Source organism: Haemaphysalis longicornis, unplaced genomic scaffold (genome assembly GCF_048455015.1).
Source record: "Haemaphysalis longicornis isolate Haplotype H1 unplaced genomic scaffold, Haemaphysalis longicornis Haplotype H1 scaffold_1, whole genome shotgun sequence".
NCBI lineage: Eukaryota > Metazoa > Arthropoda > Arachnida > Ixodida > Ixodidae > Haemaphysalis > Haemaphysalis longicornis.
The window spans coordinates 236,679,608-236,705,024 of NW_027526203.1; the positions used below are offsets into that span (position 1 = coordinate 236,679,608).

Sequence of the window (25,417 nt, forward strand, 5' to 3'; positions counted from 1 at the left end):
CATAAATAGTTTCGTAGACAGAGGTTGAGTTGGCCGAGGCGCAGGGGCAGGTAGCAGCAAGGGTCCACCTTGTCACATTCCAAAATTTTTTACAGTTAGACAAAATTTTTCCCGGGGAAAATATTGGGGAATCTGGATATTAGAATAATTAGGGAATGATATAAAAAGATTTCAAGCAAATTGAAGAGGTCGACCAGCCATGCTCTGTTCGATCTAATCTGAAATCACCCACATGTATAAAGGATCTCTAATTAATACGCATTATAAAAAGAGGAGCACATGCATTTTCAATCTGTCTGCTTTTGGTGGGAGTGGTGTTGTGCATCTCTTCTCTGCAATATAGTGTCACTATGTCAGTTAACATATTAATTGCAAGTGCAGTAAAACTTGTTAAATAAAGTTGAAGGGGGAGCAAACATGACTTCATTATTACCCCTTGTTCTGTTATAACCCTTGTCTGCATTTATCACTTCCATACAAAATGGAATTACGATGACTTCATTATGTACATTTGTTCATGGACTTTAATTGTAACAAGGTTCAACACTTTGAAGTGGCAGAGAAACAGCATTAGTGTAGCATGCAGTTAGAAGTGGCCCACATGATTTGTATTGCTGCAGAGAAATGGCCGCCTCATCTTGGAAGGATCCATTAGGATTTACTGGGGAGTGAACCGGGTGATCCGACTGAAAGAAGACCATGACGACCGCATTCCCGTGCGAAGGAGGAGGACATCGCTGCGGCTTAGTCGTCTTGCCATCAACTCAAAGGGAAGAGGGGTATGGTAAACACTGTGTTGCCTTCAAGTAGTGACTCTCAAAGGGGTAACTATTCTGCCCTCATCCTTTGTTGCACATAGGCCATGTGCATAGTATGCACCATTGAGGTTGCTTTTCTGCATGCAGGGGTGGAGAAGCTGCGCCATTTGCGCCATTGAGCACCAAACGTGTTTAGCTGCGCCATCCTGCGCCGAACCGCCCCTGTTGTGCCAAACCCGCCTGAAATAATAAGGGGGACGCGGGTCTTAAAATGGTCGAAAATCGCGAAAAAATGCATTTTGGGAAAAACACATTTTTGAAGTCTCCATACCTTCAGGCACCTACCCTGAAAGTTTTACCACTGAATGTGGTCGGGAAAGATCCTAAAATCGACTTTGTAAATGCAGCAGGAGCTGCAAAACGCTGAGAATCGGGCTAAAAAAGCTTGAACTTCGCGCGCGCGCCACACTCAAAGCTGGCGGCGGCCATCTTGGGCAAGCCTTGTAGCCGCTTTCTTTGTGCGTATTTTGTTCTATCAGAATGGCGTCCCATGAGGAAAACTAGCGTTACCGCTGATTTCGCGAAGATCGTTTACGAGCCGCTGATTGGCAGGAGCATGCGCGCTCGAGGCAATTGCCCCTGTTCCGCGTCTCTGATTGGCCAGTGCGGTTTAGCCGCCATTTTCTTTTTCGTTTTGTTTTTACAGGCGCGCACCCGCCGCCGCAGTATTTACAATTCGGGTGCGTTTTCTCTGCCGTTAGTAGAGAGTTTTAGTATAGCGGGAGCTAGCGTTTAGCGAAAGCAAAATATTGCACTTGCGCTCCGCAAACGTTTTCTACCAACCCCGCTTTTAGTACTGCGCCAGCAACGCTCTGCTAATAGCGTGGTCCTGCTACTGGTGATGATGGTTGTGCCCAGAAAGCCTTTGTATCTGGTGGAAGTTATCCCCGTGGATGTTCTTTTCCCCGGGGCTTCTCCTCCAAGCCACAATAGCGCTGAGGTTCTCACCCCAAGTATCTTCAACCGACAAACTCAGCTTCCGATGCAAAAACTGTACATTTATTTACAGACCAGCGGGCAGCTAAAAAACAGTGCTTGGGCAGAGCCCAAAGACGGCGGGCCGAGCTCTCCTGCGCCCGGACCGCGTCTCCCCCGTCTCATCTTCCCTTCCTCCGGCCGCTGAGGGCCGGGGAAGAAGGAAAAGCCAGTCGTCTTCGTCGGTGGCCATCCCATGTGGTGGCGGTTAGGACATCCGGTGCGAGCAGGTGCGGTGTTGGAAAGCGCCGCGCAACACGTGCTTTCCATTCCGCGCTGCTCGCCCCAGGGCCCGCGCCAGTTCGTGTGTCGAAGCGCCCGACAGTGGACATCAAAATGTCTTAACCAGGTGAAGAAGTTTACAAAGTACATGTAAACAAGGAAAAAAAAAAACAGCTGAATGCCCAAAGTCACTTCATCGTTCACACCAGCGAGAAGGCTCAGTGTCGTAGCTAGCGCCATCTAGGATATCAACAAATAACTATAATTTTGCAAGCCAACCAGCCCATACAAACGCGACCAAAGGTAAACCACAGCGCTATTGCCCACGCCGGCAGTGTTCAGTGCGGCTTGGCACAGCGATACAGTGAAGTACAGTCTAGTATTCTGTGCGACCGCAGGTACCTGTCAGCAACGCGAGATCGTCGGTGAAGAAGAGGCGCGCGCGCACAAAACCATTCCGGCTGGCAGCGGCCAGCGGAGGCAGGCCGTCTCGAGCAAACAGGTTTCGCGAGACCAGCGCCAGCTGCGCGCAGCCCGCAACGCCGCAAAGTACCGCCCGCGAACTCGGGAAAATAGCGTGCGTCCGCAAAACGCAAACCCTCCTTTTGCGGACTGTGCATGCGCACTAGGGCGCGCACAAGGAATAGCGCGCGCTAAACGCTAGCTCCCGCTATACTAAAATTCTCTAGTCGTGTCTTTTTGGCTCGTGCCGCAATGCTTGGAGACCTTTACCTCAACGATTTACGCGCTGCAAGACCACGAAAAAACGACGAAACACGCCGTAAACCGCGGTGCCAGGATCGCCTGTTACGTACGAATCTGGTCCGAAAAGCGCCGCGTGGAAATGTCCAGATTTGGCTAGCTGTTGTACTTTGGTCTTATTTGCGAAAAAAAATTCGGCAGCACAATACGTTTATGCTTTTCTTTAGTTTGCAGAGACGTTGAAGGAAGTGCGAAGTAGCAATGAAGTACCGTTTGTGAAGTTCAGCAAAAAGTGTAGTTTGCCAGCGCTGTTTGCAAAGGTTTCGTTACTTGCATAGAGCTTCGGTTATTTTTGTATTACAGTCGCATTCCTGTTCTTTTCCCGTGAGTAACAGAGTGACACGGTGCTTTTTATATTCCGGCTATGCTGTAGCAAGAGTTAGAAACTAGAGATGTATTTTTCTCTATTTTATTTTGCGACATCATGCTCGCCTTACGGAGTGTTTCCCTTTTGCTTTGAGGTATCTACTCATTTTCGCTCGCAAACTTTAAATGGAAATTAATTTGAAACTTGAAATGAACTCCCTGCTAAACGGAGGGATGCTGGTTGCCTTTTGCCTCCCCACCCGTTTTTCTGTATTCAGAAAAGAACAAATGAACTTAAATTAAATTCAATTCAATTCAACTTTGGGGTTAGCTTTACTTAGTGGAGGATGGTCTAATAATAATAGGGCCTTCTGACACGCTCTAGTTAGGTACGTTGTCTGCGGCGTAAGTTCGTGACTTGCATCTTGGTGGTAGGGGAAGAAAAAGCTATGTTCAGTTTTGCACGCACTGAAACCGCTGTTCGATAGAAAAAATGCAAGCAAACACCTTGTTTTACGGAATGCCGCCGTGGGGCCGCATAATCACTGCCTTTTGCTGGACACGAAGCAAGGCCTGTTATCTGATCGCTTTAGACTCTCCTGGGGCCGAAGGTAGATGAGTCCGCATTTTGTAAACCTCCAGATATAGTACAAGAACTGCGTTCCTGGTTTAGATTAGGTTCTAGTGCATGGTAGAACACCTGAGAATAGTAGCAAGATTAGATACATGGCAAGGGACTTGCACAGCGGCCTGTACGGAGATTAGGGAGGCACCATAATGCTGTTAAATGGTGTTACATCTCCTCCAAATGGCAATTTTGGCTGCTCCAAACCTGCTCCAAAAATGCCTCTCTGGCTGCTCCAAGCCTGCTACAAAAGGCACTTTTGCCTGCTCCCAGGACTGCTCCCAAACCCATGGAACCTGTTCCACCCCTGTGCATGTAACTGAAGCCGTGCTAAAGGGCCAAATATACAAAAAGTTGGCATACAACTGTGGGCTGATACAAGTACACAATACAGTCGCACAGAACACTTGTGTCACTCCTGCTATTGTCCTGTCTGCTATCGGCCTGTAGCAGAGTCTCTTGTGGCGTCAGCTTAGCAGCAGTGCACCACTTTTTTTTTTTTTTTAATATTCGTGCTTTTGGAGGCCCATGTGTCTTTGAATGCAATAAGTTAATGCTGCACACGAATGCACATGCAAAGGAAAATCTGTGAAGGTGGCACTCATTTGTGCTTAAATAGCTAGAAGTGAGATCCGCTCCGTACTATGGTGCACAATGCAGAGGAACAGCAGTTGGTAGTGATCAAAAGGGAACAAATCTTTCACTCCACTTATTAGCTCACTTTGGAGGGACCAACAACATTGCAAAACGGGCGAGACGAAGCTTCATAAAGGAGAAGTGCCATTGCATGAAAGAATTTATTAAGTACTTGGTTTATGTTTTAAGCAAAAAAAGCGTTCAACATAGTCCAGAGAAAGGGAGGTAATCTTATGTGCCAAGATCTCAGCAAAAGAGTTAAGATTGTTTCTCATGCTTCGAGCTGGAAGTCCTCCCATGTGCAGCGTGCCAGGCCAGAGGCAGCAGGAGACCAGTTGCTTTTGCATCGAGATCATGGACAAAGTCAGTCAAAGTACTCGCAAATAGGCAAAGAAACTTTGGGCCTAGTCAAAGGTGTAGGAGCTTCATCAGTACTACCTGCTTGGTTGTTGATTCACATTGTGGGTGGACTACAAGCCTCTAGTTTGGTCTTCAACCCATAAAAGGGCAGTCTAAGTGTACTAGGGACCAGAATGCAGTGGGCAGTTTTCCTCAGGATATGGTTTTGAGATTCAGTACATATTGGTGGATAAAGTTGTCGCAGCTACCCGCCACGGTGGCTCACTGCATAAGGCATTGTGCTGCTGAGTCCAAGAACACGGATTCAATCCCAGCCACAGTGGCGGCTTTTCAGATGGAGGCGAAAAGGGGAAGTGCCCGTGTGTCGAGATTTCAGTGCTCGTTAAAGATCCCCAGGCGGTCAAAATTAATCCGGGGCCCTCCACTATGGTGCACCTCACAGCCCAGGTGTAGCTAAGGTGCGTTAAACCCCATAATCTGGAAAATGTTGCAGCTGATACCTTGTGTAGACTTGTAATGACCAAAGTGCGAGACGCATGCATGACGAGAGCACGCGACTACTAGCATGTGACTGATCGTGACGACGGTTGCACAGGACTGGTTTTGGTGTGGCATGCTCGTCGGAGGAGGCTCACGACGTGCGACTGGTGAGCCAGGTGCAATCATACGATCGTTGCAACCGTCATGCAGCCACAGCCAATGAGAGCACGAAGGTGTCGTCATAATGACGTCCCTGTGAAAGCTTCTTTGAAAGCCCCTAGAAGGCGCTAGTGGCAGTTCAGAGTATTTTGAGGGGAGCAGCGGGCGGCGGGAAACGCGGGGTGCGCTCTTTGCTGCCCCACTTTTGCGAAGGAAGAAGGGGGCTCCCGCCACAAGCTCCTACGGCGTATTTTTTTTCTGCCTTCTATATTTTTTCAGAAGTGGATTGTCTTAGCGGGTTAGATGGCACATGGCTGCACGAAGTTGGTGGTGACAAAAAGCTCTAGCGAACATCTCAGAGTAGCTGAGAAGATAGCGATAATGCAGCACACGCCATGCATGAACAGCAACAATACTAGGGACCTTAACAATATAGGCACTTGATAGACACATTGCCAGCAGTACCAACAGCATGGACGAGTGGAATTGTCGGTGCTAAACGTTCTGACACCACTTTACTAAACATATAAAATGTAGTGTATAATGTAATAGCACTATTCATTTTTACTTCAAGTTGATAAATATTTCCTTTTCCTGCTCGGATTTCTCTTGCACACATCTAAATCGGCCAGAGTGTTGCCTGAACAGGGAGGCAACCATGGAATGAAAACTGGGGGGTGCGACGCTGACGACACATCGCATGCATGCATGGGATTATGTGTCCCAAATTCACGCGTGGCAGCCATATTTCCGACCACCCGCCGCGGTGGCTCAGTGGCTAAGGCGTTGCGCTGCTGAGCACGAGGTCGCGGGTTCGATTCCCGGCCGCGGCGGCCGCTTTTCTGATGGAGGCGAAAAGCAAAAACGCCCGTGTGTACGAGATTTCAGCGCACGTTAAAGATCCCCAGGTGGTCAAAATTAATCCGGAGCCCTCCACTACGGCGCGCCTCATCGCCTGCGTTGCGTCGGCGCATTAAACCCTACAATCAATCAATCAATCATATTTCCGACCAGTCGTGCATCGCATCGGACGGCTCCATCGTGCATGTGCCTCATGCTTAACAGAGCAAACACATCTGATAGAAACCTGGATGAAATTGCAAGTGTGCACATGTGCAAGTTTGAAGTACTAACATAGACCCACAAGCAGATATGAATGACCACAGAAGATTGGCCTGACCAAGGGAATACTACGGATCTTGTATCCTACTTTATAAAAAGGAACGTCATAAAGTGCACACTGGGTAGCTAGTTAGTACGTCATCAATGGCACTGCATTGAAATGTAGACCCTGTGGCATCAGGAGCTGTTTTGGGTGAAAAAGGGTGACTGTTATACCTTGATGACTCAGTGTGCACATTTGCGATGTTATGAATGCATGATTTTTTTCTAGTTCTCGAACAGGAAATATTGATTTTTCCCACATAAGAAGCTTGTTGAGGTAAATTTGGTCCAGGGAAAGTTGTTCAGTTCATCAAGAAGGGAATTCTTGAGTACAAACTCATATGGGTGTGTAATGGGGAATTGGAAATACTGCATTCTAGCGGCAATCTAATTGAAGTGGCCTTTGATAGTATTGTTCTGTGCAAAACTATAATTTTGCAACCTTTCTCATCACCATCATTTATGATAATGCTTGTAAGGAATGTTGCCATATGAATAAAAATTATTTGTGCCTATTTTAATTTTTTTTTTTTTTTTGTATTGGCTTTTCTAAATCATTCAGACTTGATACTTAATGTGCAGCTGCTGTGTGGTGCTTGAATTGCTGTGACTTGCCCGCCACAGTGGCGCAGTGGCTAAGGTGTTGTGCTGCTGATGCTGAGCCCAAGGAAGCGTATTTCATTCGGGCCTTGGTGGCTGTTTTTGTGTGATGGGTGCCAAAAATGTGTCGACGTTTCGGTAACACGTTAAAAATACCCAGGTGGTGCAAATTAATTTGAAGCCCTTCACTGCGGCATGTCTAATAACCCAGGTGTAGCTTCAGTGCATGAAACCTACGAAATTTAGTTTCCACCTTAGGTAGCAGCATGTGTCCGTATTTATTGAACATTAACTAGCAACCAGGAGTGAATGGCTCAACGTTGCCGGACATAAAGTTTACCTGAAGTCGTTTTTCAAGTTGTGTGTGCCAGGCCCACATTAAGAAACAGATACAGTGAGCCACGTGCGGAGACATTGTTGCGAGTGGAAGCATGTACGGCAGCTCATATTTATGTAACACACGTACATGATTCGTGCCATCTCTGTGATTGTGAAGAGCCCGGTTTAGTGGCCAGGGAGTGGGTGAGGACGATGTTCAGTAGTGGTGGCACATGATGCACAAATTAAACAACGTACGGTAATATCACATGCTGGTGGGGAATTTGCGTTTGCTGAAGCGTTCCTTGTTTTCCCTTTTTTTTTTTTAGCTTGCGCAAAATGGCTCGCTCGAGAAAGAGGTGGCTGCTAGCCTGGAGAATGGCGCCCAGGACAAGAACGGTTCTCTAAGAACAAGCACCAGCAGTGACAATGTGTTTACAGAGGCACAGCTTTCCGGTCTGGAAGACCACGAGAGCGAAGCGAACGTCGACCTGTCAGAGATTGGCCGCAACTACCGTACGCTGCCCAACCCCAACAAGCACTCGCTGTCGGACCTGCTGGCTGACAATGGTGTGCAGCCAGTGTGTGAAGATGCCAATGGTTTTGAGGGCGTGACGCTGCGTAGCAAGAGCCGTTCATCAAGGGTGAAACTCCGTCGCCGCTGCTCCATAAATGGCCATTTCTACAACAGAGAGGTGAGAAGCCACGCTGCCCATTTTTTCCCTGTACATGTTGCAGTGGAATGTTTCCAAAGGTTCACCCTGTGGGAAATTAATTCGGGTACTATACAGAGGGCAAACGATTTCATCTTTGCTTATCTTCCTTGCGAAGGTTACGGGGGTTATCTGGACACATTGATTGCCAATGTGGTCATAAAGGGTGTCGCCGCAGCTCTGAAGCCCCAGATAGCTAGCTATGGTTGGCAACAGCATCCCCCACTATGCACCAAGAGTTGAGGGCGTCATGTAGGGATGCCATGATGGGTTCAAAACTCACCAATAAAGTGATGACAGGCTTCAGGGGACTAGGACAGACCAGGGGCTTTGTTAGCTGAGTAGTACAAGTAACTACATAGTGATTGCATCAACAGGGCAAGGTAATTACAATCTACTAATTAATGTGCACCTCAGCGACTGGCCACAGAAATCTCAGAATGGTCAAGGCCACACGTGGGCCGCAGTTGAGGTAGGCGTAATTGGTGTAACCTTGGCAACCAGTCACGGGGCTAAAGGCTCCATCCCGGATGAGCAGGTGGCAACATGGCCAAATGAGCAGCAGCTTCCCCACATGAAACGCACCCGCCGTCCTTAAAGGAGCCATGAAGAGAAAATGCAAGTTGGTTTTATTCGAAAGATTTCGTGTTTTATAGTGCCCCCAGCGCTTGTCCGGATACAAACGGTGCTTTATTCACTGAGAAATTAAACAATTTAGGTTAAAATTTTGATTTTCCCACTCAATCGTGCGTTTTCGTGGTCCCAAGTGACATCACGGGAACCGACCGCTCTGCAGCCTAGAGTACCTTCATTCACGCATCCGCCGTACAGGGTAGAGACACGTAACGCTGGCGCCGCCATGTTCGGTTGCTCGCTCGCCGCCGAAGCAAGTCATTGTGTCAAAACCGCGCTAAAATTATCGCCGCAACGCGGTTTACTGAAGAAGTTTGAATCATATTGTCTGTTTCGCGTTGCTAGGTCTCGTGGGAAACGAAAAGAATAACGCGTTGAGCCCGTTGGCCCAATTGCGGCGGCACGGGACCGTTCAAAGGTTGTCTCCACCCTGTGCAGCGGTGTTGGTTTGTTCCCGCGTTTCTTTACGTTCCGTAACCTAGATGGCGCCACCATACCGTGGCAAGCGTTTGGTTTGTTTTTGCCCGCATTTAAACCTGGCTTGTTTTTGTTCTGGGAGAAAATATTCGTTCCCTGAAACAGTGCTCGCTCGACAAATGGGGTCACGTAAGACGCCGTTGCTTGCGTCAATCGGCCAGTGTCGTCTGAGACAACCCCAAGCCCCATAGTGCTGTGCAGCTAAACCAAAGCATGCTGTGCGCAGTACGAACAGCAGAACGCATCAGTACTTCTATGTTTACATGTGCTTTCGTAACTTCCACTGTTTGTCCCATCATTCCTATTGCTTTGTAAAGAATGTGCCCTAAATTTAAGCGCAAATCGCTCGTTCGTCTAGTTTGTAAGCTCTACCTAATTTGCGTCTGCTTCTGCCAGCCTCCGCCAATCGCAGAGCTTAGCCCATGTGACATCACAGGTTCTGTTGCGGAAAATGAGCTGGTGGGTCGCATGACCATTCCCGTTTTTCCTAATAATGTAGCTTATTTGAGCGAAGTTTACGTTAAAAGTGGTGTCAGTATGATTCTAACGAGACAATCTTTTGAATGAACCAAACTTGTGTTTTCTCTTCATGGCTCCTTTAAAGAGGTCATGAAGACAAAATACAGGTTTGTTTTATTCGAAAGATGTGGTGTCTTATAGCACTCAGCTCTTGTCCGGCAGCAAACAGTGCTTTATTTACTGGGAAATTAAACACTTTAAGCCAAAATTTAAATTCTCCCGCTGCATCATATGTTTTTTGATGTTGGCAGGCACCTAATACAGGGCAGGTACTATCGGCGTCAAATGAAACGCGAACACAAAAATATGATTCTGAACGCACAAATAGCGTCATTTCTTTCCATGCAAGCCAAAATGACGCGTGGCTTAGTTACAGAAACAAAGTTGGGAAAAGTGGATTTTCAACTATACCATTAGCGTGCCATTATATGAACTCTACGAACAGTATTTTTCAATTTTGCACGTTCTGGTTCATATTTTCGTGTTGCGTTTCATTTGACGCCGATAGTGCGTAAAACGAAACGGAGTATGTAGACCGGTGCTGCGTGTGTCCAGACCACGGAGCAAGATAAACAGGAGCGCCGACTTCGCTCTCTCCTGCGGGCTCTTAATGTCCATTACTCGCGGAGCGCAATGTAGATGGCGCAGCGAATGGTCCGGCGGCTAAGCGGCCGGCGGGTGCGCTGGCGGAACGCATTCCGTCGGCTTTTGTCGTCTGCTTCGGCGATGGTAGTTTTGGGCACGGAGTGCTTTGGGCCTGCGTTGGCGCCGCTTCGCGTTCATTGCGCTCCTCCTTCGCACGGCTTGATTAACTTGTTCGACAGCACCTTCTGGGTAACCCGAACCCGAAGGAATTGAGTGGTCGTACGGCACGGCAAAGATGCGTTAAGGATTGGTTTGCATGGCGGGAAAACAAAATGTAGAGCGCACATATAGACATATGGCTGCTATACAAACACTATTTTTTGCGCAGTGCTTGCTGAAAATGTGACTCCATTTTGTAAATTCGTGAACACCAATTCGGCTGTTTTAACAGGTTTTACAAAAGGCGAAAGGAGCAACTGGTTCTGATCAGTAGCGATTATAAAAGTTGCCTCAGCTTTCTCGCCATTCTCCAACTTACGTCCAAAACAGAGTGTGCCTAGAACACGGACCGGCACTCACACGCTCATCAGAAAATAACAGAAACGCGATAACATCACGCGCGACTGCCCGCGACGTAGCAGTCTGCTCAAGATCGAGGCCCTGACAGTGCGGTCTTTTCACAAGCCTTCATTTCGCGATATTTGAATTCGTCCGAATCCTATATCTCTGTGGTGATGACTCGCAAAGGAAAAGGTTTGACGAGCCGGTTGTTCTGCTGGTCAGCCGCTTAAAGAACAAAAAAACGCCGGGAACCCTCGTAGGCCTAAAATTGCAGCCATACAAAGCGCAGCATTTTATTTGGAGTCCACGGCGTTATCGACGAGATAACACGACCGTGGAGCGACAGTGAACATCGGGCGGTAAGTTGCGGTATGAGTTACAATGAAGGTTGCGTTTGATATTCTTGGGTGCCTTATCAAGATGACAGTGTTTTTGTACACTTATTACAACAGGGCAGCCGTCCAATTCAGTCATTGGCACAGAAATGTGTGTCTCATTGCCGTTTGCCGGTGGAGACTCCGGGCGACCCTTGTAAGCATTGTTCGTGCGCAGAAGCGGCATAAATAATTAAGCAGGCGGCCGGAGAGCGGGCCAACAACAGAGGGTAAGTTTTGCGCTGCATCGGTTTGTCGTAAGCAGAATCACGCTAGACTGCATGTTGTGGCGTTTCATATTACTCTTGCTCATTCTTTGGTGATTCTAAAGTCGTCGTCGTTCAGTTGCGTCTTACATCTGCTGGGTTAGTACAATATTTTTAGCGGGTCTTCATAATGTCAGAATAAACGCCCCCCGATAGGGAATAAGCGATCGCCATGTATGCGGTGGCGTGTGATTATCTGCGCCGTCTATTCCGGCTGCGCACGGGTGTTTAAATTCCGCGCGTACAGGCATTCCTCCTGCATAGTAGGACAGGCATACGACAGACGTCGTTGCGAAAGAAACGACGCCTCTGGGGAGAGCGAAGAAGGAAAGAGCCATGTACAGAGGCACAGCGACGAGAGGGCAAACGAAGGAGAAAGAGAGCAAAAGGAAAGCTTGGCGGCCGGCGGCGCGTGGACATTATCGGCCCGAGCAAAAGAATTTTTCTGGGCCACAGTCGGCGCTCCTCTTTATATCTTGCTCCGTGGTCCAGACCAGCCGTGTCTTTGGTTACTTGTTTGTCGTCCGCATTCCTAGGTGGCGCAGCAATACCCCTCAACGACTGCAGTTCACACTTTGCTTCAAATTGGACTTGTATACCTGCTGTATTTTTTTTACGGTGGATAGTAATATTTTCGTGAAATATCAGGTATGACTTGATAAACAGGATCATGTAAGTGTCCGTGTTGCTTAATTAAGTCAGTTGACCAGTGTTGTGTCAGACAAGTCCAATACACTCGACGGCTGTGTTAGGTAGTGTTGGCCAGCAAAAGTGCCGCAGTTACTGCTTCTATGTTTACGTGTTCATTCATAACTTCCATTATTTACCCTACCATTCTTACAGCTATAAAAAGAATGTGCACTAAATTTAAGCGCAAATAGCTTGTTCTGCAAGCTTAAAATCTGCTTGTTTGCGTTGGATATTGTCGGCCTCACCCAATTGTACATCATAGTACATCGTAAGTTAAGTGCGGAGAAGTAGCTAGGGTGTTGCATGCCTATTCTCCGTTTTACTCATTATACAGCTTATTTGAGTGAAGTCTGTGTTAAAAGTGGTGTCACTGTTATTCTAACGAGGCAATCTTTCGACTGTTGCATTTTGTCTTCATGGCCCCTTTAAAATGGTGCAGGAAAAAGGGGAGTTTTCTGGGTGAGGAGGAGCGAGGCACAGTTTTTGCCTGCCGGCGTGTCGGCCCGTGTGATGACATAGTGACGTGACGCAGCTCGTGAGACGAGCGTGTGCGGGCTAAAAGGCCACGCATGTGGGAGGAGATAAAACACACCCTCTGAGATAGGATTTTATGGCAGGGTAATATTATAAGAAAGTGGGCTTTGTGCGTGGGCACTGGTTCATGTTGCACTGAAATTTTCCGTTGTCCAGAGTTGATGTGCTAAGCCTGGTAGCCGCATAAAGCCCATTCTACATGGTGTGAATTTCACCTGGGAATTCGCAGCTGCGGCGCTACTCGTGTGGTAAAACGATCTAGTATCTCGTTGCTGTGGCTAATTGCCGAATGTTTGGAACAGTCGAAAGTGTCCTGTTAACGCCACTTGGCATTTGGAAATTTGTCGCAGCCGTGAAAATATGGAAAATGGATCGTTTTGCCGCTTGAACGGCGCCACAGCTGTGAATTTGCAGGTGAAATTCACGTCATGTAGAATGGGCGTAACCCAGTAACCCATTAATTACTAGCTTCCGAGGTAGCTTTTAGCAGACGGAGAGGGAGAGTCACTGAAAGAAATCTGTACGGGTCTGTGATGGAGAAGAGCAGCCCGTCTGTATGCAACAAAGTAATTGATCTGTCAGGGGGTGTGAACTATGTCACCCTATTGGTTGTGTTTAAATTCCTCAAGGTATGATCTGAGACTATGTTCTAATGCAGTGGTTCTCAGCCATGGATGTGTCGCGGACCCCTTGTGGACTGGTGGAAGTGATGGGGGACCCCTTGCAGCGGAGGGGAGGGAGGGGGGTGGGTACGTAGGTAAATTAACACAACTGGAGCGTGAAACAGGTGCCTTTTATTGCTACCAAAAACATCAAACAAACGTGCCACATCACTTCATTTTGGACAGTTCATCAATACATGGCACAGTCGCGCTTAAACAGGGTTGCATATCTCCAAATGAGTCACGGCCGGACTAAACTCCCCAAAAAATGTAAAAAAAAAAAAAAAAAAAAAAAGCGGGGAGGGTTTTGCGGATCCTAGAAATGGCTTCGCGGACCCCCATTTGAGAACCACTGTTCTAATGAACCAGTCCAGTCAAAGAAAGTTGCACGGTGAAATTGTGCAACTGGTTTGGGCAGTTAGATGGGTCTATATATGTTGCCAGAGTTTAGCTGCCATTATTTGCATCAGCTGAGCACGTATTAACCTGGCATGGAGACGTAGCGGCCAGAGCATTGTGCTGCAAGGCATAGTCGCTGCTTCAATTTGCCGGCCACTCAGGTTGTGATTGGTGTGTGTGTACGTTGCAGACCAGCGTGTTTACGCCGGCCTATGCCAGCGTTACAAGTGTCTGGGTGACAAGCCTGGTGAATGCACCAGAGGTCATCAACCAGCTGCTGGACAAGTTCAAAGTGGAAAACTCACCCCAAGATTTTGCCCTCTATGTTGTTCGGGATACTGGAGGTATTGTACACCCCCCCCCCCCCCCCCCCTCCTTTTTTTTTTAACTCTTTTGTGACCACGGGAAAATTGACCGATTTTTAGGGGTCCAAGAAAACATTTTTTTTTTTTCTGCTAAAAAAATTGGTTAGGCACTAATTACAGGAACACAAATTGCAGATTATTTAACAGCCTTTCCAATAACACCAGTTTTTTTAAATGTTTTCATACATCGTAGCTGCGAAAAAAATATCAAAATCAAAATTTTTTGTCATGGTTTCACGGGACCTGGGAGTGAACTTGGGGCGTGGGCAATGCGCAAACTTTACCCCTAAATGCAGCTTTGCCACACAGCGTGCTGCGCCGTGATGCATGCGACGTCACCAGCAGTCGTTGCAATCTTCCTGCTTACTGTCAAAAGCAAAACATTAAACAGCTTCACTGTTTAGTCGGGCCCTCGCCATTTTATCGCGAGCACACTTGCCATTACAAAGTTTAGATGCGATCGTGCTGTCGGACAGAATGAGACAACAGGCGTGGCCCCGCTGGGCGCAAACGAGTGGGGAGATTGTGTTAATCTAGCAGGTATCCGCAAGCAATCATCCGGGTAGGTGTGCCTGGCCGTACAGCGCTGCTTTATGTCGGGTGGGAGGGGCTGGGCGGAGGCACGTCCACCCCTTCCCCCATCCACCGTCTTGTAATTAGGCTTGCTGTTTATGCTTGAAAAAAAAAAAAATTGATAACCACCAGTACGTTCATTATTTAGATAAAAATGACACAGTTGCACAGTATTTTTCTTGGATAGACGGATGCATTACTTGGTCAGTAGTGCGTGCAATATGCTAGGATATTTTTTTCTTTTGTGTTGTGAACGTGTACATTTATTTTGATTTCTCTGCAGCCTAGTCAGTTTAGGTAAAATTTTCCCTTAGTTTCTTTTCCTTTTAATTTCTCCCATGCTTTTATTTTTTCCAAGGTGTAGAATGAAGGTGAGCCTTTTATCTTAGGTGCAAGAGCGATTATTTTGCCTATCTCTGGTCTTCTGTTGGCTGTTTCTCATGGCTGTAATAGCGCTGCAATAACAGGAACATTTATTTTTCAGTTGTTCAAGTTTTTTTTTTTTTTTTAGTTATTGTGGTGTGAGCTGTGATGCTTTAATTCTGGGGACTTGTATTTTGGCTGCACAGTATTCATTCAATGTTGAGTAAATTCCATGTGAATTTTTGTTTTTTGTGCCTACCAGAAATAAAAATCGTGAATAAGTGATATTTAACCCTACAAATCTGCTCCGAAAATTGCCCTTTGGTGCTCCATAACTGCTGCAAAACTCCCCTTTTACTGCTCCAATGCTGCACCGAAACAGCATTATTCCTGCTCCCTAAGCTGCTCCAAAAAGCTCAAGCCCACTTCCACCCCTGATGTTCCCTACCCGAGTGGTTGACCAGTCCACCAGGCTTGCTTGTGCCACTCGCTTGGCCATCTTTTGAAGTCACTTACCTGGTCGTGATGGCCGCCCTTTTGACAGTTTCATTCTCAGAGTTGTCAATTCTTGCTAACTGCTCTCTCTTGCAATAGTTGCGCATATTCCAGGCATCTTATCTTGTTTCTTGCAGCCTTTTGCCTGCAGTAAATTATGAGGCTGGCACTGTTTTTCTGTACTTTGTAAAACATGCACAATAGAAGTTACTCACCAATATATCCCCTTGTGTTGTTTACTCACTACAAGTGCGAGTTACAAATATTCAACGAGATGTGAAAGCTTAACTCTTTCTCTTTTGTGACCGCACCTCTTCAAAATTGTTCAATTTGAACGATACCTTGGGAGCCTTTTCATAGCGTTCCAGGCGTTGCTGGAACAAGTAAAGCTATTTGGAGTTAGCTCAGAAAATGCCCTTTCAAAATCAGTTTTGTTTTCATTTTTGCGATGAAAATGAAAAGGGGCGTGGTCATCGCGCGTCACTGCTACCTACGAAGAATGCGTGCCACTTATAATTACTCTGCATCAGCATTTGGTTTTTGTTATCATGGCACGAATGGTGAATCAGAAAATGATTTTCAATCGTCATGTTTGCACTCTGACAGTAATAATCCCTGAAATCGCTGAAAATGTCAAGCAGTGCCTGTTTGCAAAGCTACTTTATGATCTTAATCAGTTTTATTGCCTTTGCGCACGTTGTTCTAAGTTGTGTTGTAGTTATACTTACTACAGGACCATTTGCGAACAGTTTACAACAGTTTCGGTTTCGTTTCTGCATCGCGAAATTGAAAACTGCGCTACTATGCAGTTACCCAACTTCAAGGCTACCTGCCATGGCGCCTTGAGCATCCGCGACTGATCCTCAAAAAAAGCATGCCGCTCCTGATTTCCCCCCACCCTAACCAGATTTCTGTGATGAGAACTTCAGGTGCAAGTCAAAAGATAACACCCAGTCGCCAGATATCTGTTCCGCCGAGGACAGCGCTTCAAACCGGCCTTACACTGTCAGCTGTTCGCCTTCCAGTTTCGTTTCCATGCGAGGATATATTCGGGTGTCTAATATTGCTGCTTAGTTGAACTGTCTATTCGGACGGAGTCTCTGATAAGTTTCTGTACTGTTTCATTTAAAAAATGTTAGGTGGCGCTGCAATAGAGGAGGCTCGTTGTGCTGTTCTTTTTCATCGCGCTCCTGCTACTCGGCCAAAGATCGCAGGGCACGATTCTAGCTCATCGTACCTAATTTTTGCGAGCAAGGCTACAATTGCGAGTTAGAAGATGATGATAAAGTGCAGCTTTATGTTTTGAGAGATAACTGACAGTGAACATGAACAAGCATCAACCACGGAGTTCCGTTTTCAACTTCATGCATGTATTTCCGCATCGCGTGCTTGTCCCAAATACTGTGCTGGCTGTAAACGCAAAGTCAGTCATTGGCAAGATGTTTTTACATTACGTGGGGGCAAATCAGTGCCTCTGATAGTGTCAAACCGCCAGATTTCTTCCAGGGAACCACCCGAAATTGCACATTTTGAATTGGAGGTTGGGCTTCACCGCATGACACGAGCACCACGCATGCTAACATTTTTTTTTTTTATCTGACAAACTGTTCCGCGCAAGTCGAAATTTTTTCTAGGGTGTGCTTTTGAAATGTTTTCCTACAAAATGTATATTCGAAATTTTTTCTACTATCGGTGGTTTGTTGTACACAACTCCTTTTTTACCATTTTCTTCGACAACTTGACAAAAATTTTGATTTTGATATGTTTTTCGAAACTACGATGTACGAAAACATTTAAAAAACTGGTGTTATTGAAAAGGCTGTTAAAAAATCTGCATGTTGTGTTTCTTTAATTAGTGCCTAACCAATCTTTTTTGCAGAGAAAAAATTTTTTCTTGGACCCCCTAAAAGTCGGTCAATTTTCCCACGCAACACCTGGGCAGTTACACACCATAGTAGAGGGATACGGATTTCTTTAGACCTTCTGGTGATCTTTAGCATGCATCAAAATCTCAACACGTGGACATTTACTGTTAATCACCCCGTCAGGAAGACAGTTGCTGTGTACAGGAATCAATCCCATCAGACCGTCGCTCACTGAGCCACTGCTGCAGGTAAAAAAAAAAAATGCTCGAAGCACTGTACACATGTTGGGGTGCTAGCCACACTAAATTGTACTCAGTGTGGTGAGCAAAGGGAATATATCTTCAAGGCCTTCATTACACTCCCCTTTCCCTGTTCAGAGTACGGTGGCGACATGTGTCATGCACACATTGACGCTGTCCTATAACTACATCGTCGAGATAACTTTTAGCTACCTAATAAGCAAACTTGAGCTTTCCTAATTCCATTTCTCACCATCTTTTGAAGCAGGAAGTTATACTTCAAGGACGTGCTAAATAAAATGGTGAGAGTGTTATCTTCCAGTTGTGAAGGAAATGTGGTGGAATATAAGTTAGCAGACAGAGGTAGCTGGTAAGTGCTTCTCTAACAGTAGGCACCAATAAAGAGCTGGTCTGTAGTTCCTTCACACACAGCGCTGAATGTTCGCGTGACATGGATTTTTCCTAAAGCAAAGGACTTTAGCGGCCTGCTTATAAAAGCAGCCTGTGTAATCGTTGGTATGAAAGCAGATGCTGTGACAGCTAGCACAACTCAGATTTTAATGAACAAATCTGAGCTTCAGTCAATCAGTGTGGTCTGAAGGAGTGTATAATTTTGAATTGTGGAAACTTGGTAAACTTTGTTACCTCGGGTAGTACACAATGAGTATGGGTGCAGGAAATTATTTTCAAACTTTTATTCATTCCTCTGTGAGTGATTAGGAAAAAAGAGCCCAATCTTGGGGGACCGTGTAAGAAGTTAGTCTTTCACGCGTATTCTGTGCTGCCTCCATCTGTTGCATGGATGCTTGATGGTGACCAGAGCGGCGGCTGATGCAAGACGATGAGTTCCCACTGCTTGCCCGTGTCATGCTGGGGCCAGACGAATCTGTTGCCAAGCTCTTCATCATGAACAGAGAGAACACCAACGAAATACCTTACGAGGCAAGTGGGCATCATTGCCAGAAGGGTGGGCTTGCTGTCATTGGAGCTGGCGCAGGGACAGGAAACTATTCACTGCAGAAGAGACAGCTTCACTGGAATTGTGATAGCAGTTACTGTGTTTGGTCTAAGTGTGTGTGTGTGTGCAAGTGAAGCACATGCAGGGCGTCTTTTCTAACCATTCCAAAATTTAAAAAAACTTTTAACAGTTTGATGCGAAATGTTTCAGCAGTAATTGGCATGTGAACTGTAATTCACTAGTTTGCTTTTTAAATGGTTGCTTTTGGTCCCTGGCTCCAGTATAACAAAGCCCGCCTGAAGTGCACGCCCGTCTGTTTAACTGTTTAGAAAAATAATAATTCTACTCTGAGCTGTGAAAGACAATATCTTCACCCTTTTGGGCAAAAGAAAATGGTGGACCTGGGCAGCCCACGTGACAAGGTGTGACTGAACGTGCAACTTGTAACAAGCATCTCCTTTCTTGGCGACGTGACCCTGTCCTCAGCTTGCTTACTTAGCTTATCATGTTCCTCCACCGGAGTTTTCTGCAAGTATTACATAGTCACGTGGCATGGCGCCTGCAAGGTAGCATATTCAGAATCTGGTTCAGCTCCCGTATGGTGAAATTTTGGCACACGTTTGCTGGAAGTAGAAGTGCCTTAATTTCATTATGAGGAGTAGTTGTCACTAACAAGTGCAGGGGGGGGGGGGGCATGGCATGTAAATCGCACCAACTAGCTGTTTGTGGCATTTGCAGTTTCTTTGATTACCAGGTCGAGCACTGATGGTAGTGGGAACGCCTAAACACGTATGCAGATGCCTGTTTCACTCCTTTCATTGCAGGGGAATAGTTTAAACACCTCCAGAGGCACACAACACCAAGTAGAATTTCTCCTGCAATGTGCAATGTTTTTGTGACCTCCCTGCCGCGTACTTGCCGAGATGTTATGCAGTGAGAGTTGGGTCTTTGCAAGTCGAACTGAGCTGTAGTCGGTGGACTGCCGCTGCAAGGTCGGCCGCCGCAGATGCTGAGATGTGCGGGCGAGCGTTGTCCTTCATTGCACTAAATTCCCCCTCCACCCCTTTTGTTTCTAGGTTGCACAGTATCTGAACTTCAGTGAGGTTGAGCTGACGGCCTTCATCAAGAAGTTTCACGAGGAAGAGGATAGGGAAGTGGAGAAAATAAAAAACAAGTGAGTGGCATTTATTCTCTTGGCACCTCACTCCCGTCTTGTAGCATCTGCTGCTTAAAACTGTAGCTGCGTTTTTTTTTGTGTGTGTGTGTGTGTGTTTGTGTGTGTGTGTGTGTGTGTGTGTGTGTGTGTGTGTGTGTGTGTGTGTGTGTGTGTGTGTGTGTGTAGTGTTGGCAAGCTAGTTCTTCATTGTTTACATATGCTGCTTTCAGGTGCATGTGTGCAAGTCAATGGCATCATTTGGGCAACACTGTACTAGTCATAAGCCTGTAAGTGCATGTCATGCAGGCTAAACTAGAGCGAGCACCACTGTGGCTCTAGTTAGGGCAAGGCAGAGTTTGGCACGGCGTGTGGTAGCGTGGAGGCAGTGGCGGATCCAGAGGGGGGGCGGTAGGGGCGATCGCCCCCCCCCAAAGCCTGTGTCAACATCTACCCCTCTCCCTTCAGTGCCGGTGGCCTGATCAGGTTGCCCCGACACGACTGCCCTAACCGCAGAGGAAGCCGAATGGCTAGAACAGCTGTTGTGATCGGCCTTCACGGCTTGAGAGGTAGCTACACGGCAGGCATAACCGAAGTTAGTCTCCTAACCGTGGTTATCGCAAACCGAGCTACGCAAGCACGGTTTACCCTTACAAACCGAGGAGCTGCAGGTGCACCAGCCGTGAACCGGCGCAAGTTAATCGACAGTTTCGCGAAGCGGCGGGGGAGCAGCCGTGCTTGGGCTTCCTCTCTGCCCGCGCTTTCTTCGCGCATGCTGTCGTTCAGGTATATTCTAGTTCACTCTAATTGAAACAAAAAGAGCAGTGACCTCCGACATTTTTGTGTGTTTTTGTATTTATTCAGACGGTGCAATAAGCCGCGGCCGCCACTTCGTAGCCGGGATTGCTACAGCCGCTCTGACCGCTCAGTTTTTTTTTCTATCAAAATAAACAGAAGTGTAGTGGACGCGCACTCCTCGGCTCACTGAAGGTGCCTTTCTCACGCTTGCTCGGGCAGTTCGTTACCTGACCCGCCGGATATATGACACGTGAGATATCGTGTTCCACGGGGAAGGGGCTGCGGGGGGGGGGTCACCATTTCTCTTCGCTTAATAAAGACACTTGAGTTCCAGCAACCGATCAGTGTGTAGGCTTTTATTGTCATTCGTCAGCCGACGAGGCAAGAAGGTTCAGTGGTTCAGTTGGTTCAGTACTGCGGCACAAGTTGAAGGAGATGTGACATGTAGTCGAAGGTGACGAAACACTCACGTGCTCACTACATGACCAGCACGTGATTTCGTCGGCCGAGTCGCATGAATCTGACGACTGGTACTGTAGTAGCCACTTGACCCATCCTGACGACTCGAGGTAAGCGTTGCCCACGCGCAAATATATAGCTTGCGTTTAGAACTTTAGATTTGATACCCGCACCTCTTAATTGTTTCGTTTTTGAGTACAAGAAGACTTGAAACGTGCCTATCATTGCTAGCTGCAGTATTCGAGATGCCAGTCACGCCAGTATTCAGCCAAGCATACCCTGGATGTTGTAGTTACTATAGTGACCCTTCTAACGCAGTTACCAGGAATGTACCAAAATCCTATAGAACCCGCTACGACGATATGCATCAGTGATTGAATTAAGTACTTTTTGCAGCAGTATAGGTTATTCATATGATAAAACCTCAAGGTACGTTTTTCTAAACATGCGTTTACAAAGAATACGAGCATGTGTTGTTTCATATTGATGAAATGAACACTGCCCACGATTTTATGCTGGGGAGTTTCAAAGGTAGTGAAGCAATGTCACATAGACTGAAATAATTTTGCTAAAGTACAAGTGATTTGATTATCGCAAACCGATACAGCATCTCTTGCTCAAGCTTAGCACGACATCATGTCGCTACGCGCTTTGTGATTCATTCTTTCGATTACACGATGAAAAGTTCTTTTTAAAGTATTCCGCTGAATGTCCCCTATAAGGTTTACGTAAATATGCCGAAGCACTGCGCCGTTTGCTAATTTTCGTCGTCTGTGATGCTTCTGCACGTTGAAGTTGCTCTCGCTCTGTTTTACTTGTTAAAACGATGCCACGCACGATTGAAGATGAGCAAGTGGAGCAGTGCTTGCGCAATCTCCTGTGTGTATCCATTTATTGTTCGAAGAATTTTCTTTGCATGGGTAAGCTCCCCTGTTAGTAATTTAAGTGCTCATATACTCTTGTACAGATTCTAGGATGTGGCTTTAATTCATGAGTTCTCGTTCTATCATCAGGTCAGCAAATATTACTTTTTGTATTCTACATATTGATACATGAAGCATCTTAAAACATGAAGCTCGCAATTGCGGCTTGTCATGTACACCGACAGCATTGGACTATCACATTTTCTTTCGTCTGTTTGCAACCCCAAAGCTCTCTCTGAAGAATGAAGAGGGCAAGTTCGCAGAAGATCGACAAGTTCTTCCTTCCTGCTGCTAAGAAATCCCTACATGTTGCAGTCGAAGGCACGGAACAGGCCACCTCATCAGCAGTTGTGCCAACGCTACGACTGGACGAGAAATACGCTAACACCTGTATTCTTCCCCGGTCGGCAGCATGTAGCGCATCGCTACCTCTGCAAGGCGAATGTTCAACCCTTTCTTCTCCATGCGACCAGACTACCGAATTTGAAAGCGGAATATTGGACGTGGTATCTCCGAGCATCTCCGCGGAATTCTCGAGTGACATAGGAAAGTTCATCGGTAGGAAAATCGATGACTACACTAAACGGCGTTTGTTGGAAACGCATTGGTGCCCTCCGGATAACTAGTTTTCCATTCTCACTTCACCGGAAAAACGGCAAAAATGAGAAGCGATACGTAAGTCGGTCGCATTTAAACAAGTTCAAGTGGCTTGTCCTGTCCGATTATAGCAGGGGCCTGTACTGCAAGTACTGCGTTTTGTTCGTAACAGGTGCGATGGGAGGCTACCAGAAAAATGTCCCCCTCCAAAAACTGGTCACCAAGCCGCTCACATCCTTTGCGAAACTGCTGGGAAAGGACGGCAATCTTTCTGTACATGAAGCAAGCAAGTACCACAATGAAGCAATCCAGGCTGGGAAGGAATTTCTCGCACGTCTGAAGGCACCCGAAAAAGATGTAGCCAACCAAATGAGCAATCAGCGTCTACATCAAGTGAACGAGAACCGAAACCGCCTGGTCCCAATTATAACGTCTATCATCTTTCTAGGGCGCCAAAACATACCATTTCGTGGGCATCGAGACGACGGAAGACTTCTTGAGCGGTCAAATGAGGCCTCAATGACTTCAAATGAGGGCAATTTCCGCGAGCTTCTGCGCTTTCGAGTATCAAGCGGGGACACTGAACTTCAGAAGCACCTTGCCAGCACATCATCTCGAGCCACGTACATCAGCAAGACGACCCAGAACGAATTGATCAAGTGCTGTGGAGAAGAGGTTCTTGCTACCCTTATTCAGTGGGTGCACGAGTCGGGCGTCTACAGCATTATGTTCGACGAAACAACCGATGTATCTCGCACGTCGCAGCTAAGTCTTGCTGTGCGCTATGTACACGAGAACGCTGTACGAGAGGATTTTTCCAATTTGTTGACCGTCGAAATGACAGCCATGCTGTCGACGCCAACATAACTGAGCCTATCCTGACAGGAAGAGTACTTGGTGAGCGGGTTGTGGAGATGCTGAAGGACCTACAATTCGACTTGGGCAGGTGCGTCGGCATAGCTACAGATGGATGCAGCCTCATGGTGTCAGAGCTGCGTGGCGCCGTGTCAGAAATTAAGCGGTGTGCCACAAAAGCAGTTCACTCTCCGTGTTTTAACCACGCACTCAACTTGTCGATCTCGAAGTCATCGCGCGTTCAAGCCGTTAGGAACGCGGTGGGGGTTATGAAGGAGGTAATTTCCTTCTTCACCGCCTCACCAAAACGAAACAGTGTATTAAAGAACACACTTGGCCACCAGCTGAAAAGCCTTTGCGAGACGAGATGGGTGGAGCGACATGACAGTGTCATCCAATTTCGGGACTCTCTTGTCTTCGTGGCGAAAGCTCTTGACGCCGTCGCCAACTGGAAGGAGCTTCAAAGCGCTGCAAAAGCAAGGACGCTCCGCGTCGCCGTTGGCGATGGTGAGTTCATAATGGCGATAGTTTGCCTCTCGGACCTTTTGACTCACACGCTTCCGTTGAGTCGTCTCTACCAGAAGGAGTACGTTGATGTGCATACAGCAAGGAATACGCTGACAGACACTGTAGCTGCCCTCACTGCTCAAAGGCGTGACAGTGAAGAGGCGTTCACTCCTCTCTACGAGAAAGCCGTCGCGCTCGCGGACGAACTTGAAACAGAGCTGCGGCTCCCTCGCATCACGAAGAGACAGTCCTACAGGTCTAACACTCCAGCGCTTGATCCAGAGAGCTTCTTCAGGACATCAGTGTATATTCCTCTACTGGATAATGTGTTGGCAGACCTGAAATGGAGATTCAATGATGATACTTTTGGAGTTTGTGAGCTCTTCCTATTTTTGCCGTCCCAGCTGCTGAATACCATAGCATCAGAAGACGAAGCAAAAGTAGTCAACCAGATTGCCCAGCGGTATGGATCGCTCATAAGGCACGGCCCAATAAGTGCTAGTGTTATTGCAGCAGAACTGCGGTTATGGCGGGAAAAGTGGAAGCGTGAAAGAGAACAAGGAGCCGACATCCCTGCGACTGCTGTTGAAGCATTCTGCATGTGCGACGTCGACATCTTTCCTTCGATCAAAGCACTACTACAAATACTGGCCACTCTCCCTGTCAGCGTCGCCAGCGCCGAAAGATCCTTCTCTACGCTCCGCCGCTTGAAGACGTGGCTGCGATCACAGATGAGTGAGACACGCCTGACCGGCCTCGCCTTGCTATATACGCACAGAGACATCCCTGTTGACTGTGAAAAAGTTATTGATCGCTTCGCCAACGGAAATCGTGGACGACGGAGGTTGGAATTCGTGTTGTAGCATTGGATTGCTCACATTAGAACTTTCAGTAGAACTCAGAAGAGTGGATGCTTGGGCGTGTTGGTAATTCATACTGGAAATAGGGGTTCACAGCGCGGGAGACAAGGACGACTCGTCTTGTGTTTTTCGTCGTCCTTGTCTCCCGCGCTGTGAACCCCTATTTTCAGTAGAAGTTCCCAAATCTACCAACCAGACGTCGTGGTGCTCTAGCTGCACATATTTCTGTGGCATTGTTTCTGCAGTCTCGTACATGAACTCCCATTGTATCTGCAGTAATGCTTGGTTATCAATGGGACATTCACTTTTGAAGTGCAGGTATTTGCTCATCATTATGACCCCGGAAATATCCAAGAATTAGTGTAATTCTGGTGACCACGCCGAAAGAGGGAAAATGATTGGACGTCAATCGGCCCATTTAATATGGTTCCGGTGCACCGGAAAGCGCCGTGCCTGTTCACTGTGATCCGGATAATGTAAATACTTGTATTAAGACAGCGTTCTTTCTCACATCGACTTGTCCTGATGACTGCCCGGCACGACACCAACCCGTGTTCCACGCAACCCGA

General features: G+C 47.0%; 2 protein-coding genes and 1 pseudogene across 2 annotated transcripts in view; all 3 read left to right on the forward strand.

The window, feature by feature from the left end:
• Rassf (Ras association family member) overlaps positions 1 to 25,417 on the forward strand; it is a 56,035-nt gene that overhangs the window by 26,073 nt on the left and 4,545 nt on the right. The window contains exons 5-9 of the mRNA XM_077674756.1: positions 621 to 779; positions 7,755 to 8,120; positions 14,029 to 14,182; positions 18,559 to 18,680; positions 19,773 to 19,870. Coding sequence (XP_077530882.1) covers positions 621 to 779; positions 7,755 to 8,120; positions 14,029 to 14,182; positions 18,559 to 18,680; positions 19,773 to 19,870 — 899 coding nt within the window. The remainder of the gene's footprint in view (positions 1 to 620; positions 780 to 7,754; positions 8,121 to 14,028; positions 14,183 to 18,558; positions 18,681 to 19,772; positions 19,871 to 25,417) is intronic.
• Positions 22,063 to 23,525, forward strand: LOC144168769 (uncharacterized; annotated as a pseudogene).
• Positions 23,516 to 24,851, forward strand: LOC144168762 (52 kDa repressor of the inhibitor of the protein kinase-like). The gene has a single exon (XM_077697727.1). It carries the CDS (start codon positions 23,541 to 23,543, stop codon positions 24,849 to 24,851), a length of 1,311 nt encoding a protein of 436 aa, XP_077553853.1. The 5' UTR covers positions 23,516 to 23,540.

Excerpts from the sequence above, each read along its gene's own strand:
- LOC144168762 (XM_077697727.1), top strand. The coding sequence starts at position 23,541 with ATGCTGAAGGACCTACAATTCGACTTGGGCAGGTGCGTCGGCATAGCT.